This window comes from Hyperolius riggenbachi, chromosome 7 (genome assembly GCF_040937935.1).
Source record: "Hyperolius riggenbachi isolate aHypRig1 chromosome 7, aHypRig1.pri, whole genome shotgun sequence".
NCBI lineage: Eukaryota > Metazoa > Chordata > Amphibia > Anura > Hyperoliidae > Hyperolius > Hyperolius riggenbachi.
In genome coordinates, this window is record NC_090652.1 from 290,823,386 (window position 1) to 290,840,866 (window position 17,481).

Consider the following 17,481-nt stretch of genomic DNA (forward strand, 5'->3'; position numbering starts at 1 on the left):
TTGCGCTGATCCACCTTTTGCGCAATTTTGTGCTTAGTCTAACCGCCAATATAATGAGTAGGGAGGCTGGCTGGTACCTTAATATTTTATCAGTTAAACTGTTATCCAGAAAAAGCTTTTGATAACAATGAAAACCCTGAAAATCCCCCATGAGGAAATGGACTAGTCCAAAAACCTGTTGATTCTGTCAGATTTTAACTGCTTACTTTTTTCGCTAGTGGTCCTCAACCCCTTAACGCTGATCTGCAGCGGGAGGGTGGCATAGGCTGTCGGCTGGCATAGGCTTCAGCCTATGACTGCGGATCACCGCTGAGAGTCTGTCACATGGCTGTCCCCAGTACAGGATGCTGTAGATCGCAGTGCTGTACACAGTAAATAGACAGCGGTTTTGCTGTATAACAGTCTCCTAGCAGCAATCGGAGCGGAGCTCTGCCATACAAGCAGGAATGGGCGCGCATTAGGGTGTGCGATCCACTGCAATCCCCGCCCCAAGAACCTTACGCCAATCGGCGTTAGGCGGTCCTGGGGCTGCCGTTGCGGCCACGCCCATTGGTGTGACGCGGTCGGCAATAGGTTAATGCACGGTGCCTGGGGTAATGGAAGTTTATGAGCGACGCACATAGTGTAAACAGAGCGCGGTGCATCAGGGCACACATGCGCGGACCAGCGGGTATCCCAGTAACATACTTATTGCACTGAGCCGGGGTCGGCGCTATGCAAATGACCCTGTCGGCACACTCTGCCCCGGGGTCATATGATTGGTTTTTTTTGGGTTGTGGTGGGATGCAGCAGGAAATCAAGTGTAAAACCGCCCCGAAAGTTGACCCATCTTGTAAGGGTCATAAAACAAGTGTGGCCATCATAATCTTCTCACCCATCACAAGTGTAACCACAAAACACCTGCTCTGAAGGATGGACACCTTTTATCGGAGGGAGTAAAGTAGCATTTGGGGTTCCCTAATGGCCCGTACTCACGGGCTGCAGAAATGGCCTGTCGCCAGCACACGTGAGCGTGCTAGCGACAGGCCGGCGACAGCTTCTCTCCAGGTCCCTCCGCGTACACACGCGGAAGAGGGACCAGCGGCGAGACGGAAGCTGTCGCCGACGTTCCTCCTCCCCCCGCCGGAAGCTCCATTTACCTCTATGGAGGTTGCTGTCGCTAGTCCGCGTACTCACGCGGACTAGCAACAGTTGCGGCGGAGGTGCGGCGGCGACTGTTGCCATGCGATTGAAACTTTCAATCGCATGGCGACAAGAGCGACGGGCGACAGTTCGGGGTGCGCGCGCGTGCAACGGCCCATACTCACGGGCGACCTGTCGCCGCAACACGCGCGCGCCGCGTGTTGAGGCGACAAAAGTCCCTCGTGAGTATGGGCCATTACAGTTCTGGGCCCTCCTGCAGCCTCAGGGGCTGCTCCCCTCTAGTTACGCCCCTGTTCCTGCTGGGTCATGTATGTTAGAACAGTGTTCCCCATCCCTGTCTTCAGGGCCCACCAACAGTGCGTGTTTTGTAGAAATCCACAGAGGTGGTTAATCAGCTGTAATTACCTCACCTGTGCATGTTTGTGGTTTCCTGCAAGACATGTACTGTTGGTGGGCCTTGAGGACAGGGTTGGGGAACTCTGCGTTACAGGAGAACCCAATGCTGGATTTGTGGGGTGTAAGAAGGTTCAGGAAGCCGTTGGACTATCCAGAATTGAACTTCATCCCAATCAGTAGCTGATACCCTCTTTTACATGAGAAATCTATTCCTTTTTACAAACGTATCATCAGGGGGCGCTGTATGACTGCTATTGTGGTGAAACCCCTCCCACAGGAAACTCTGTGGACCATGGTACTCCTGGCAGTTTCCTGTCTGTGAACCTCATTGCATTGTGGGAAATAACAGCTGTTTTAGGCCTGAAACACACCAGAGGAGTTTTTCTGAGCGTTTTGAGTTTTTAAATCTGCTGCTAATGTTATCCTATGTGTCTGTGCACACTGGAGCAATGAGGTTTTGTAAAAAACCCCATAGCATTACATTGAGAAGAGGTTTTGAAACCTCTAAAAGCTCTTCCCAATGTAATGCTATGGGGTTTTTTACAAAACCTCATTGCTCCAGTGTGCACAGACACATAGGATAACATTAGCAGCAGATTTAAAAACTCAAAACGCTCAGAAAAACTCCTCTGGTGTGTTTCAGGCCTTACTGTTTACAGCTGTTTCCAACTGCCAAAGAAAGCAAGCAGCACCTCCTGTCACTGGCATCACCTGCCAGCAGTAAAAATGTCACCATGTGATAAATATCAGAATGCAAATCAGAGAGAGAAAAATGTTTACAATGGGCAAACACTGACTAAATCATTTATACCCAATTATTGTAAAAATGAAGCACTTTTTTGATTACATTATTTGGCAGCCTGTAAAATGTTTTTACAAGTTTTTTGTACTCTGCAGGTTTTGGACACAGCCTAATTTGTAAGTTAGAGGACAACTGAAGTGAGAAGAATACGGAGGCTGCCATTGTTATTTCATTTTAAACAATGCCAGGTGCCTGGTAGTCCTGCTGATCTATTTGGCTGCAGTAGTGTTTGAATAACACCAGAAACAGGCATGAAGCATGTCAGATCTGACAATAATGTCAGGAACACCTGATCTGCTGCATACTTGTTCAGCGTCTGTCTAAAAGAATTAGAGGCTGAGGATTAGAAGGATAGCCATGCACCTTGTATTGCTTAAAGGGAACCTAAACTGAGAAGGATCTGGATTTTTCCTTTAAAAATAATACCAGTTGCCTGACTCTCCTGCTGATCCTGTATCTCTAATACTTTTATCCACAGCCCCTCAACAAGCATGCAGATCAGGTGCTCTGACTGAAATCAGACTGGATTAGCTGCATGCTTGTTTCAGGTGTGTGATTCAGCCACTACTGCAGCCAAAGAGATCATCAGAAGTGCCAGGCAACTGGTATTGTTTAAAAGGAAACATCCATGTCCCTCTCAGATAATGTTCCATTTAAAAGGAAATAAATATGGCAGCCTCCATATCCCTCTTGCCTCTACTTTAACCTCATCTTGTCAGTGCCTCTTTAACTGTTACTTCCTATTTCCTGCTTCTTATCTTGTAGTTTATTGTTTCTCACTTACTCCTATCTCATTACTCTTTTCTCCGCACTTTCTTCACCTGTGCTGTGACGTCTCCCTTCCCTCTCTCTCCTTCCCCCGCACTCTCCTCACCTCTCCCAACTCGTACATCTCCCTGTAAACTCCTGTATCCCCTGGTGGCCGCTCGCCCCATATACTCCACTCTGAATCCATACTGACTGTCCTACATATTGTGCTTCGTTGCAGAGCATTGTGGCAGCCCGCCTGCCTTCCCAGCCTATGATGGATTCATGTTTTGTGCCAGTAGGCACACGGACCGCATCTATTTATACAGCAAGGTATGTACACACGGAAGGGGCCCGCAGATCAGAAGGAAATAAAATAAGACGTCCGGAGGAGAGAGCTGCTTATTGTCTCACTGATATTTGAGCAGCTCCACTGCCAGCTGGGATTGCAGTTTATTGAATTAAAAAGCCATATTGTCTTCCCTGCCAGAGAGGAGATTAACGTGGAGCGCTCAGCCGTCTCCCCGCAACACTTTGATTGCGAGTTCACAATTCCGCCCAGACCCGCTGAACACATCTGGGGCTCTGAATTCCGCTCGCTCCGTGTAACCTCATGTCAACCCCGGACTGCCTTTCATTAAAGGGTAGCGCTCGTCAGTAAATCTCTGTAATGTTCACACATACAGCCATATTTTATAACTGTGGCAGAAGCGAATTCATCTCTATTGTGCCGAGGACCATTCAAAACCTCGCTTTCAATTTATCGTGCGCTAAAAGAAATTGTATACAATGAACAGAGGCGCCAAAAGTATAAGATTAGATTAAATGAGCTTAAAAACCAACTTAAATGGCAAAATTGAAGGAGGAAGTGGTGGTCTTACCTCCCTCAAGCAGACACAACAACGACTGCGATTCAGACAGTCAAACACATTTATTAGGAACTCCAAAAAGAAATGCAACGCGTTTCGCAGGTTCAACCCCGCTTCATCAGGCAATATAGGGAGGAGTATCAAACAATCTGCACAAGGATTCAAATTAAGCGCCTCACAGAGGCGCTTAATTTGAATCCTTGTGCAGATTGTTTGATACTCCTCCCTATATTGCCTGATGAAGCGGGGTTGAACCTGCGAAACGCGTTGCATTTCTTTTTGGAGTTCCTAATAAATGTGTTTGACTGTCTGAATCGCAGTCGTTGTCGTGTCTGCTTGAGGGAGGTAAGACCACCACTTCCTCCTTCAATTTTGCCATTTAAGTTGGTTTTTAAGCTCATTTAATCTAATCTTATACTTTTGGCGCCTCTGTTCATTGTATACAATTTTGAGTCCACCCTTGGTGGAGGGTTGCTACCCTTTCTTCCTGTCTACAGAGAGCGACTTCTTAATCCTGAGTGGGGTCAGGACAATCTCCCCACCTGCCTTTACAGTGGTTGCCTGCTGGTGACCCTGACTTGTGAGTATTTAGCAATACAAACTTATTGCCACCTTGTCCAGTACGAATTACACTATTGGGGCTCTTGGTGTTCCCTGTTTTTATCTCTTTGCTAAAAGAAATAGAATTTAAGAAAAAAAATCTGAATACATTTTTTTTTTAACCACTTGAGGATCGCATTGTTAAACCCCCCTACAGACCTGGCCATTTTTTTTTACTAATTAGGCCACTGCAGCTTTAAGGGCTCGCTGCAGGGCCGTACATGTCAGCACACAAGTGATTTCCCCTCCCCTCGTTCTGCCCACCAACAGAGGTCTCTGTTGGTGGGCAAAGATCGCTCCCAGGATGTTTGTTTATGTTATTGTAAGTATTTATCGTATTATTTTTGTAATGTGTTTTTTGTTTTTGTTTTTTACCCCTAGTTTCCTCCCTCCCCCCGCCAGCCAATCACTGTGATGGACTGTCATAGCCTTCAGACAGCGGATCACTCTAGAGCCTGCCAGGGGGACAGCCGTTTTACTTGGCTGTCCCCAGTACAGCGCTGCCGTAGATCGCAGCGCTGTACAGCCATAAAAGACGGTGATCACCGCTGGGAGACTGAAGGCGGAGCTCCGTCATCCAAGCGAGGATGCATCGGCGCGCATGATCCTCTGCTCTCCCCCAGGACTTTATGCCGATCGGCGTTAGGTGGTCCTGGGGGAGCCACCGCGCTCACGCCAAACGGCATGATGCAGTCCTAAAGTGGTTAAAAAAAGTCACCTTCAGGGATGATATTCTTGATTTCCTGGCTTGCTGTCCTCCCCACTCCACCCCACATCCTTTTGGCCCCTTATCCCGCATGCTGAATTACAAGCTAGTATGGTTTATGTATATCTCCCAACTTTTTCAGATCAGAAACAAGAAGTGGACCCAAATTAAAAATACAAGATTTCAGAAATAAAATCGATTTTCTAAATTATAATAATAAATAGCAGCCTTTTTTTCAGCTGTATGATGACAAATATAAAATATTTTACATTTATTGGAGGAACCCCTCCCTTCCTTTCATATTGCCGGGACAGAATCCGGCAGACTGGTGGAGGAGATAAAAAAACAAAACACAGGCTGCTACTGATGATGTCACAGGGGAGGTGATCTCAGCTTGTGTGAGATTTCACATAGACGACGCCCCTGTGTGGGAAGGTAGCTGATGACAAACACACCCATGATCTAAAACCTCCTACTAAGCTCAGAAGTAATGGCTGCCACCTGTATAACCCTAGTTATGAAAAGAGAAGGGTGAAAAGCATGCACTGAAATGTGCATAAGCTTGAAGGAGTGTTTATTTATCTTTGTATGTGTCAGAGTGGTGCAACTTAATATTTTGAATTAAAAAAAATGTGTGGTTTGTGTCTGCTTTAAGCCACACCCCTAACCACGCCCCTGGCCTAGTCAAGCATACCATAAAGATTTCAATAGAAAAATCTTGTTTTAGGCATAGAACGTCTACGTGGGACCGTTAGAAGCCCCAGGTAAGTTCAACTCTTTTTTTCCCCTTCCCCCCCTACAGTAGTCCTTTAAGCACGCTCTTAGTGGCTGCAGCTCTTGAGCGCTTTGAGTCCAACAGGAGAAAAGCACTATACAAATGTTAGGATTATTATAGGATTATTAAACCTATTCAGGAAAAAATTGTCAAATAGTTTTTCACTGGCCACAAGCGGGGATGAAGGCATCCAGACTGGGCGTGTGCAAGTAAGGTCTGCGAGTGTCCAGTAGAACAAAGTGCGTATGCATACGAGAAAAAAAGCTGTGAAGGAGCAGCTTCATTCTACTAGGCATGCACAGAGATGGTGGACTCTACGGGGATCCTGAAAGCCTCTGAACCATCCAGATGATTCTGTTCACTGAGTTAAGTATCTAACTTCTCCCCACTTCAGATCTTCTTTAAAGGTTACCTGAAGTGAGACGACCCATTAAAAGAAGACAGAGGTGAAAAAAACCTATGGAGGCTGCCATATTTATTTCCTTTTATACAATTCCAGTTGCCTGGCTGCCCTGCTGATCTTTCTGGTCAGTAGTGTCTAGGATCACACACCTAAAACAAGCATGCAGCTACTCTAGTCAGGCTTCAGTCGGAAACACCTGATCTGCATGCTTGTTCAGTATGGTTAAAAGTACTAGAGGCAAGTGGATCAGTAGGAAAGTGCATTGTTTAAAAGGAAATAAATGTGACAGCCTCCATATATGTATCTCACCTCAGGTAAGAAGAGGGTTGCCAGAAGCCATCGGAAGTCTTAAGGCCTCTACTCACCTGAAGGTGGATCTGGGAACCTCCAGGCCGCCCCTGCCCCTGCATAAATCAAACGCCGTGCTAGCGACATCCAGAGCGTCGATAGCAGGCTGTTTACCTCTGCACTGTCACTCTCTCTGTTCCCCCGCCTATTCTATATCTCTGCTCCCCACCTGCGTCCCTTCCCTCCAATCAGCGGAGAGGGGAGGGAAGGGACGCAGGCAGGGAGCGGTGGCAACATAGAGGAGGCGGGGGGAGCGGTGAGAGTGACAGGGCAGATGTAAACAGCCTGCTAGCGATGTCGCTAGCACGGCGTTTGATTTATGGGGGACAGCAGAGCATGGGGGGGGGGGGCTGGGGGAGACAGTATAGCAACAGAGGCTGGGCATTCTATGCAGACCCAGCCTCTGTGTGCTAATAGGATTCTTGGAACCCACCTCGGGTTCTGTGTCTCTCCCATTAGAAGGAAAACCGAGAGTGGACACAGCACTCCATGGCCTCTGTATTTGCATTATAAATAGAGATATGCTTAAAGGACAGGTGCGAGGAAAAATAAAAACAGGATCTACTTACCCGGGGCTTCCTCCAGCCGCTGGCAGCTGATGCGCCCCTTGCCGCAGCTTCTGTGTCCGGGGATCCCCTCTGTTTCAGATGCCGACCTCGCTAGGTCGACTTTTACTGCGCCTGGCCGCTCGCAATCACGTTTACGTGGCCTGGGATGTTCTGGGCCAAACCACGTGAGCGCAAGCTGCACGGCCGCGCGTAACTGCATTAGATGCCGACTTGCCAAGGTCGGCATTGGAAACAGAGGGACATATCGGCTGCCAGGGGCTGGCGGAAACCCCCGGGTAAGTAGATCCTGTTTTTTATTTTTCCTCACACCTATCCTTTAAAGGACATCTATCGCGGAAAATTCCAAAATGTAAAATACATGTAGTGTATGCAAATGTATAAAATATACATTTGTTCCAGAGTAAAATGCACTATAAATTTATTTTATCCTATCTCGCTGTCACTTACAGTAGAAGAAAAAATCTGATGGTTTTGGACTAGTCCATCTCCACATAAAGAATTCTCTTGGTTTTCTTTATTTTCAAAAACACATCCTAGACAGCAGTTGCTCAGTCCAACTGGCATAGGATTAATAAAAGCTTGCCGACATTTTTGTATAGATCCTTTCCAGGGAGTACTTTTGTTAAGAGTGAAGGAAGCACTGAGAATCCCCCATGAGGAGATGGATTAATCCAGATCTTTCTGATCCTTTTTTTCCCCTTTGACCCAGAAGTCAAACTCATGACCTCATGCTTCACAGCCAGGGGTAATACCTCTGGACCTTCTCAGCCGACTAGATCTTTCAGATGTTTACGGCTTAATGTAAGTGACAGCAACCTAGGAGAAATGTATGTTATAGTACACACTGCGGGTAGTGTGGCCAGTCTCACTGAGACTAATAGCCACTGCGGCGGGAGAGCATTCCGCGCCACTGTGCGAAGCGGTATGTGCGAAAGTAGCCTAATGCCTGGTACCCACCATGCAACTTCCTGTCAAACAGATCATTTCCGACAGGTTGATTTGATAGTCAATTGTTTTTCTAATAGATTTTGAATAGAAGTAATCCAAAAATTGATCAGAAAAAAACGATCTGAAATCAGATTGGACCTGTCTGAAATGATCTATTCAATCTGATGGAAAATTGCATAGTGTGTATCAGGCATTAAAATGGACATAGCACTCAATGATCTCTATATTTGCATTTTAAATAGAGATATGTACATTTCCTCTGGCTTCAGTTCGCCAGCCAATTAACCTGCAGCTGCTGGCCTAGATGGGCTCAGCCTCAGATCAGTGGAAATTTACATAGGAAGTTGCAATTCAGGCTCATCTGTAATTGCGCTTGGTGTGCGTTTCGGTCTGTATGAAATGTTCGTGTTTAACGACGTCCTGATCATTAATTAGATCAGACTCCTTCATTCAGCGATTATTTTTCTTTTTTTTTTTTTAGATGATTGCTTATGCCCCCTAATCAAATGCTAATTGTGGAAGTATAAGGTAATATTTGCGGGATGCGATTTTAGTCACGTTGCCGCCCGCCGCAGCGCCACGCGGAGGACCGACACACATCTTAATTATCAGGAGATCACTTCCCGACGCTGTTTTATTAAACCGGTAAACCTGTGTTTATCTCATTAGGACGGAGAAGCTCTGAACTGTAATTTCATTCCTTTGGATATTAAATTGGAAAACTGGGATGACTTACCCGAAGCGATGCAGCAGAAGCCGAACAGATCCTTGGTAAGATAAGTCATTCGTAAAGTGGGTTAATTAGCCGCACCTAGAGTTCTGTCTTTTAGCGTGCAGAAGGAATCTCGATTGCCCTGCCAGGAGACGGGCGCCATTTGCGAAACTGCTGGAAACCGCTCGGAAAAAAGAGGCATAAAAAAAAAAGTTAGAGAGCGATTGTGCTTTCCGTAAGAAGCGTTATTAAACTTTGGGCTTCGGTGTTCCGTCTCTGAGCTGTTTAAATATCACACAGGACTATGCAGATCTTCCGAGTGCCAAGGAGGCGCTTAAGGAAGATTTGATAGTCAGTATTTCACTACAGAAGTGTTTGGATTAATATAAATATCAGCTACGTGCCGACTGATCCTTATAGGACCTGCGGGTGTTGTGTTCTGGCAGCCTGCTTGGCGGATAAAAGAGGGCCGGTGTCTAAAGAAGTATGATTAAAGAGGAACTGTCGCGAAAAATCTTAAAATTTAAAACACATACAAATAAGTTCATTTCTCCCAGAGTAAAATGAGCCATAAATTACTTTTCTCCTATGTTGCTGTCACTTACAGTAAGTATTTGAAATTTGACATTACCGAAAGATTTTGGGCTAGTCCATCTCTCCATAGGGGATTCTCAGCATGGCCTTTATTCTTTATAAAGACACTCCCTGAAAAGGATTCATACAATGAGGCTGGCCAGCCTCCCTGCTCGCTGCACACTTTTTTGGCAGTTAAACGGAGCAACTGCCATTCACTAAGTGCTTTTAAAAATAAAGAAAACCCTGAGAACCCCCCCATGTGAAGATGGGCTAGTCCAAAATCTGTCTGTAATGTCAGATTTCTACTACTTACTGTAAGTGACAGAAACATAGGAGAGAAGTAATGTATGGCTCATTTTACTCTGGAAGAAAAATGCTTCTTATTTGTATATGTTTACATGTATTTAAAATTTTAAAATTTTTGTGACAGAGGTCCTTTAAAGTGCAGCTGCAGCTTACACAAGTCTATGTTCCAGGCTAGACCTGCCTTAAAGGGACACTCTACTTTCACACAAAATTCCTGATAACATAAGTCAGCGGTACAAACTATTCTGTGTAATATGATGGTATTAAAGTGGTATGAAACTCAGCATTTCTTCTTTGCTTGATTATTTATAGCATAACAGTGGACCTGAACTCTTGCACAGGACAGAATGAACACATAGAGAAATGCACCCTGTATGTATTTAGATGGTTTTGCCTGTCTAATTGTGGCTGGAATGTGTAATGGTGAAGGGCTCTGCCTCTGACACAGGAGACCTGGGTTTGAATCTCGGCTCTGCCTGTTCAGTAAGCCAGCACCTATTCATTAGGAGACCTTAGGCAAGTCTCCCTAACACTGCTACTGTCTATAGAGCGTGTCCTAGTGGCTGCAGCTCTGGCGCTTTGAGTCCCCCAGGAGAAAAGTGCAATATAAATGTTATTTGTCTTGTCTTGTCTAATTCCCCCTCATCTGTGCCTAATCACAACTGTAATTTGATCTCAGCTGTATCAACTCAGAAATCTCTTCAGCCTCAGCAGAGCAGGTAAATTGTAAACACAGGATGTTAACCCCATGTCTGCTTCTAATACAGCAGTAAGTGGACACACTGCAGATTTATTGCAGGACTTGTATCAACTGTAACAGTTTTTCTTTAAAGGTTATTATGCTGTTGCTTATCTCTTAGAGTAGAGAAGTTCTGAGTTCAAGTCCGCTTTTGTACCACAAAAAAAACAGAAACAAAAAAAACATTGGAACAGAACAGGGCTAATGTTTACTAATTGTAGCAGACCTAAAAATGTAAAGAAAAGATAAAGTTATTACCTCTTGGGATACAGCAACAAGCATTCCCCGATGAATCAAGTGCTGTTGAATGCTAAGTGCTCTCTGCTTCTAATATGTGTGCAGCTGAGAAGTGATCACTAGATAGATTTCAATAAATAAATACAGCAGGTATGCAATGAAATACAAAGGCAGATTTCAGAGCAGATAAACTGTGCTTCTTGACCCTTTAATTTGTGAACCAACAATATTACTTGTGCACAAATGCAAATTTGGTAACTGTATGGGTATTAAAAAGTAGGAAAACATATTTTTATTGAATTTTTTGTCAGCGTTTTATCCCACTTTAATTCTTTTTCCATTACAGTTTGCAGGCGATTGCTTCAGATACTACAATAAGTACCTTTATCTAGTGGATACTTTTTCTTTAGTCAAGTTTACTAAACTCTGAACCTTAGTTGCTTTTTCAGGCAATATACAGACCTAGTTCAAAGCTGTCCTTTCTGTATCATACCTGACGAAGAAATGTATGATTCCTAAAGCTAAGAAGAAAAATATGTAGTTGGTCATTAACCACTTCCGTACTCAGTGTCTCTGGCTCCTTAAAGGACAACTGTAGTGAGAAGAATATGGAGGCTACCATATTTATTTATTTTTAAACAATGGCTGATAATTTGGCTGCAGTAGTGTTAAGTAGTCAATCTTGCCAGATCTGACAAACATATCAGAAACACCTGATATGCTGCATGCTTGTTCATGGTCTATGGCTAAAAGTATTAGAGGCAGAGGATCAGCAGGATCAGCCAGGCAACTGGTATGGCCTACAAGTAAATAAATATGGAGGCCTCCATATCTCTCTCATTTCAGTTGTCTTAAGTACCAGATACTTTTTTTTTTTTTACAGAGTTCGTTCTGTGATCTCTGTGGATGGCTCCCAGGGTCAGAAGTGAATGAAATTTGCTCCTTGGTTGAGACCAGCGTACGGAGCTCGGCTGTCACTAGGAAAGCTGAGCAAGTGGGCTGCAGTGGCGCCAAAGGGACAGGAGTGACGAGACTGGCGTAAGTGTGCAACAGTGAGTAGTTGAACTCTACGCCCTGGCAGGTTTAGCAGGTGTGGAGTTCAACTAGCTCAATGCCATTGACATCGGCAAAAGGAGCTGTCACTGTCGCCCATGTGAAGCGGGCCTAACATACTGTATGTTATATGTAGCTTGATATTGACCCCTATCTAGATTGACAGGGAGTGCCTCTGCCATTTTGAAGCTGCATATAATTCACATTAGATTTACATGCAAACGGGAATTATTAGCATGTAATTGACCATCTCCAGAGAAGACCCGTCTTCCTGTGTGTATAACACCATAAGACTGTGGAGCCTCTGGTCTCAGCACCCTCCCATATAAGGAAGGCCCTCCATGAAGAACACAGACCTTTCAGCAATACATATTTCATAAAGTTTTCTACCCAGAATTTGGCTTTAATTAAAGTCTGGAAAGGGCTTGCTACAGAGGCAACTGAAAGGTCATTAAAGAGGAGCTGTCAGCCATAATATCTCAGAAAAAAACAACATATATAAGTAGATAAATACTTGCTCTACTTACATAACATATGTATTGTACTGTCTACGTTTTGATTTTAGTGATTTTTTTTTTTTTACAGTAAAAAAAGAGAAAATCCTTCTTAGCATTTCCCGTTTTAAGTTTGGCAATTTTGAAGCCAATCCTGATGTCATTTCCTCCCTTACTCTCCTCTACCTGATTGTGTATGCATTGCCCGCCCTTCACTATAGAAAGTGCGTTGTCTCAGCATGAGAAATATTGGCCAATCAGAGAGGAACAGAGGTGTGGGAGGGGAAAACATGAGGGAAAGAGGCTTCAGCCAATCGGGCTGCATTAGTTGAGTCTGAGGGGAAGTAGAGAAGCAAAAAAGGACAACCCAGCATGCCCTGCAACTTCCTTTTTGCGTACCAAATGTTGTGTGCACCAAATAAGGTGATATGATTTCTGAGGCGGTTCTGCCTCTATGTAAAGTATAGGAAAGTGGAACATTGCTCTGAAAAACGCCAGATCAGAGCGGTTTTCCAAGCATTTTTGTTACAGTAGCTGTTCAGTTACAGCTTTACTGTAACAAAATATAAAAAATGCTACACCAAAATGCTCCAAAACCGCTAGGCACATTTAGAAAAACAGCCTATAATTACTCTGGAAAACCGCTTCAAAAACCGCTAGCGTTTGCGGATCTGCTAGCGGATCACTGCACTGGCCCTGCGTCAGGTAAACTGGGAATGATCATTTACCAACAAGAAGAGTAATAGTGATTTTAACTTTTGGATTGCCTGGTTAGCATCCTTATTATTTGTTCACCAGATAAAAATAAAGAATTGATTTTTGATTTTATGCCCGACAGTTACTCTTTAATGAGCTGGACCAATTGATTTTTTTGTACCGCAATCAATATCCTGTTTCCATGGACATCAGTATGCGTGGCCAAAAGTGTGCGGACCCAGAAGCTCCTCACCTACATGCGTGTGATCATTGAAGATACACAGACAGTCATGTAGAGCTGGTGTCTCCAGCCAGGGGTGTAAGTAAAAATCAGGATCTTCACACCCGTAATATGTGTAGCCACAAAACACCTAATATGGAGTGTCGGAGGGAGGGAAGGTTAGTACTTGGGGCCCTCCTCACCACGGGGCCCCCCTGCAGTCGCAGGAGCTGCTCCCCTGTAGTTATACCCCTGGCATCGGCCTCCGCTACAGTGTTCTCCCCAGGCTCTTTTAGCCAGGTGCTCCACCCGGCTAGTTTTGGTGACCACCCGGCTGTCATCGGCTCACCACCTCCTATGCTGTAAGCAGAGTTGCTCACAGAAGTGCCGGCCCTGCATTCTCTCATCTCGCCCCACCCGGCTACTTTTTCATGCCACCCGGCTGGAAAAAAATTCTGACGAGAACACTGCGCTAATTCTCTTCAGGCTTTCCACTAGATTTTGGCACATGATTCTGGGGTCTGCTTCCCATCACCTGATGTAAAAGAGAAATGGAGGCTGCCATATTTGTTTCGTTAGAAACAATAAGCCTGGCTGTCCTTTTAGGCATCAGTAGTGTCAGAATCACACACCTGAAACCAGCATGAGGCGAATTGTGTCAGATATTTCTCAGAAACACCTGATCTGCTGCATGCTTGTTCAGGTTCTATGGCTAAAAGTATTAGAGGCAGAGGATCAGCAGGGCAGCCAGGCAATGTGCATTGTTTAAAAGGAAAAACATATGGAAGCCCCCATATTCCTCTGTAGTGATGGTCATGTCTAGGAAAACGCATGGAGAAGCATGTGATTTGTTTGATCAGCTGATAGATTTGCAAAGCTCTGATTTGCTGTGATCACATCCCGCTTTAGCACATGACCATGACTAGAGAATCGTAGACATACATATCTGTCACCTGACCAAACTGATCCCATGCTTCTGCATGTTTTCTCCTAGACATAACTAGCACTATTCTTCTCGCTTCCTGTGAGGTTCAGGCAGAATAGCCAGGCAACTGGCATTGCTTAAAAAGAAATAAATATGGCAGCCTCCATATCCCTCTCGCTTCAGTTGTCCTTTAAAGAGAACCAGAGACGAAAAATAAATGGATTTATACATACCTGGGGCTTCCTCCAGCTCCATAAGCCTGGATAGCTTCCACGCTGTCGTGCTCCGCTGCCTCTGTCCACCGGTACCGGGTCCCGTATTTTCGGCCAGTCGACGCAAGCGCAGCGTGCTCCCTCCGTACTGCCCAGGCGCATGCGTACAAAGCCGGAGGGAGCCCCTGCGTACAACTGGCCGCGTCCGCCGGAAGTGACGGGACCCAGTAGCGGCGATAGAGGCAGCAGAGGATGGCGGCGTGGGAGCGATCGAGGCTTATGGGGCTGGAGGAAGCCCGAGGTATGTATGAAATCTTTTTCCATTTTTACCTATGCTTCGTCTCTGGTTTTGCTTAGTGCACTTGGATATTGTTTTTTTTAAATTATAAAATATTCAAATATAAAAAAATATAACCAAACTATTGCTTTTAAGGGACCCTGAGTAGTCTGTAGTCCCTCAGAATATTCTGTGCTCCCTCGTTCTTCCGCTGGCGGTTCTGCGTACCGGTCATACTCGTGAACCCGTGCAGGTGATTCTTTGGAGAAACGCGTGCACACAGAACACTCACTGCAACGGGCGTGCAAAGCCGCCGGTTGAAGAATGGAAGGAACCCAAAGGAGGCCGAGGGACTCTCGTGTACTACAAGGGGCTGGAGGAAGTCCCAAGATTATTGTGACGTTTTTGAGTCCTGCTAAGGGTCCCTTTAAAGGTTATATGTACAGAATTCTCTACAATACCATTGTACATTGTATCATACAGATTTTGCTTCATTTGAACTCAGACTATGCCCAAACCATTAAAATCACCTGAACACCATAATTCTTTCACCACCAAACTTTACAGTTGGCACTACACCTTCTGGCTGTTCTCCATATATCCAGAAAAAAACACATTTCTTTCTCAACTGGTGAGGGATGGTTTATCTCTCCAGAGAAAGCGTTTGCAGCGCTCCAGTGACAGCGAGCTTTACTCCCCTCTGGCCAATGTTTGCCATTGCCTATATTGATCTTAGGACTGTGTGCAGCTGCACAGCCATAGAAATAAGAAACCCAATTTTCCATTTTTGCAGCGACTGATGATGTGGGCATAACAGACTGACACTCCTGCAGTGGCTCTTGTCAGTTTTATTATTTTTGTTATTACAGATTTCTATACCGCCAAGACATTTTTGTGCAGCGTTTTACAGAGAATGCTGAGCGAGTGACATCAAGGACACACAGTAGACTTTTGGCACTTGAAACATTTGTAGTTATTTTGTGTGACAGTCTGCTGTGCGCACAGGCGTCCCCTGGCACAGGCCCGCTCTTATTCACTGATCCGCCCCACTGAGAAACTTTCAGCCAGTTACAATTATCTTTCCTTATGCTTCCTCCTCTCTCCAGAGGACAGGTAAATGGTAAAAATTGGGTAAATATTGTTATTTTGGCTCATTTAATATTGTAACCCTAAATTTACAGCGCCTACATTCCTCCAGCTTATGTTGCATGAAGCAGTGGCGTAGTGGACAGAACTCTCGCCTTGCAGCGCTAGGTCCCTGGTTCGAGTCTTGGCCAGGGCACTATCTTCACAAAGTTTGTATGCCTGTGTGGGTTTCCTCTGGGTGCTGCAGTTTCTTCCCACATTCTTAAAACATACAGATAAGTTAATTAGCTTCTCCCTAGACTGGCCCTAAAGGCGCGTACACACACCTGATTCCTGCAAACGACGGGTCGTCAGTTCTGCCGACAGTTTGCCAGTGTGTACAGTCTGTTGGCAGGCTGATAAGGCTGGTTTTGACTGATCGATCTCAGTCAAAACCAGCCTTATCAGCCTGCCGAAAAAAAACTGTACACACTGGCAAACTGTCAGCAGAACGGCCGCCCCGCTCACAGGTCTGACGACCCGTCGTTTGCAGGAATCAGGCGTGTGTACGCGCCTTTAGATGATGTTCGTAGCTCTTGTTGTCCAAGCTCTTGTTTGTTGTTTCCATGATACTATCTAGCCATCTCATTCTCTGCTATCCACTCCCCCTTTTGCCCTTGATCATTCCCAGCATCAGTGTCTTCTCCAATGAATCCTGCCTCCCCGTTGTGTGTCCAACATTAATTCATTTCTTTAAGGATTGAATGATTGGATCTTCTTGCAGTCCAAGGGACTCTCAGAAGTCTTCCCCAGCAACCTTGAGACTTTGTTAAGATCTAAAATCGCAAACGCCAGCGTTTCGTGATTTTGTGAGTGATTTCCCCCCCCCCCCCCCCACCCTACTTTTGCGCTACGATTTTTTTGTAAAGCGCTTTTGCAGAGCGATTTGTTTTTTTTTTTACTTCCTGACGCAAGTCAAGAAGTGAACTATTTGACCCAGAAGAGAATACAATGTAGTTGTTCTTAACCTCTTGTGGACCGCAGTGCTAAACCCGCCTAGTGACCAGGCCATTTTTAGTAAAATAGACCACTGCAGCTTTAAGGCTAAGCTGCAGGGCCGCACAACACAACACACTAGTGATTCGCCCCTCCCCCCTTTTCCTGCAACCAACAGAGCTCTCTGTTGGTGGGGTCTGATCGCTCCCCCCATGGTTTTTTTGTGTACAAATATTATTGTTCGTGTTTTTAATTTAAAAAAGTCTGTTTCTCTAACTATCTCCCCTCCCTCCCTTAAAACCGCTTTTTGTCTCCTTTTGTTCTTTCATTCTCTGAGGTAATGCTCATTCAACCCAAAAAAATGTAGGTTCTCTTTAAAGCAAAACTGAAGCCAAAATTAACTTATGAGATAATAAATTGTATGTGTAGTACAGCTGAGAAATAGAACATTAGTAGCAAAGAAAATAGTCTCAAATTGTTTTCAAGTACAGGAAGAGTTAAAAAATAAAAAACAGCAGTAATCTCTGCTAAAGAGCTTCTCTGAGCTTTTCGACCCACTGGGTGGAATACAGTCCTGTTTTCTGAAGCACCTCAACAGCCATGAAACAGTGAGAGGCAGCTTCAGATAAGGTTTTACTTCAGGAAAGTTCAAAAGATCATTATGTCT

The 17,481-nt window shown here is 45.0% G+C and overlaps 1 protein-coding gene across 1 annotated transcript in view; it reads left to right on the forward strand.

The window, feature by feature from the left end:
* Positions 1 to 17,481, forward strand: part of ZRANB3 (zinc finger RANBP2-type containing 3) — a 413,220-nt gene that overhangs the window by 324,484 nt on the left and 71,255 nt on the right. Inside the window, exons 15-16 of the mRNA XM_068245929.1 lie at positions 3,330 to 3,421; positions 8,976 to 9,077. Of these exons, the coding sequence (XP_068102030.1) occupies positions 3,330 to 3,421; positions 8,976 to 9,077 (194 nt within the window). The remainder of the gene's footprint in view (positions 1 to 3,329; positions 3,422 to 8,975; positions 9,078 to 17,481) is intronic.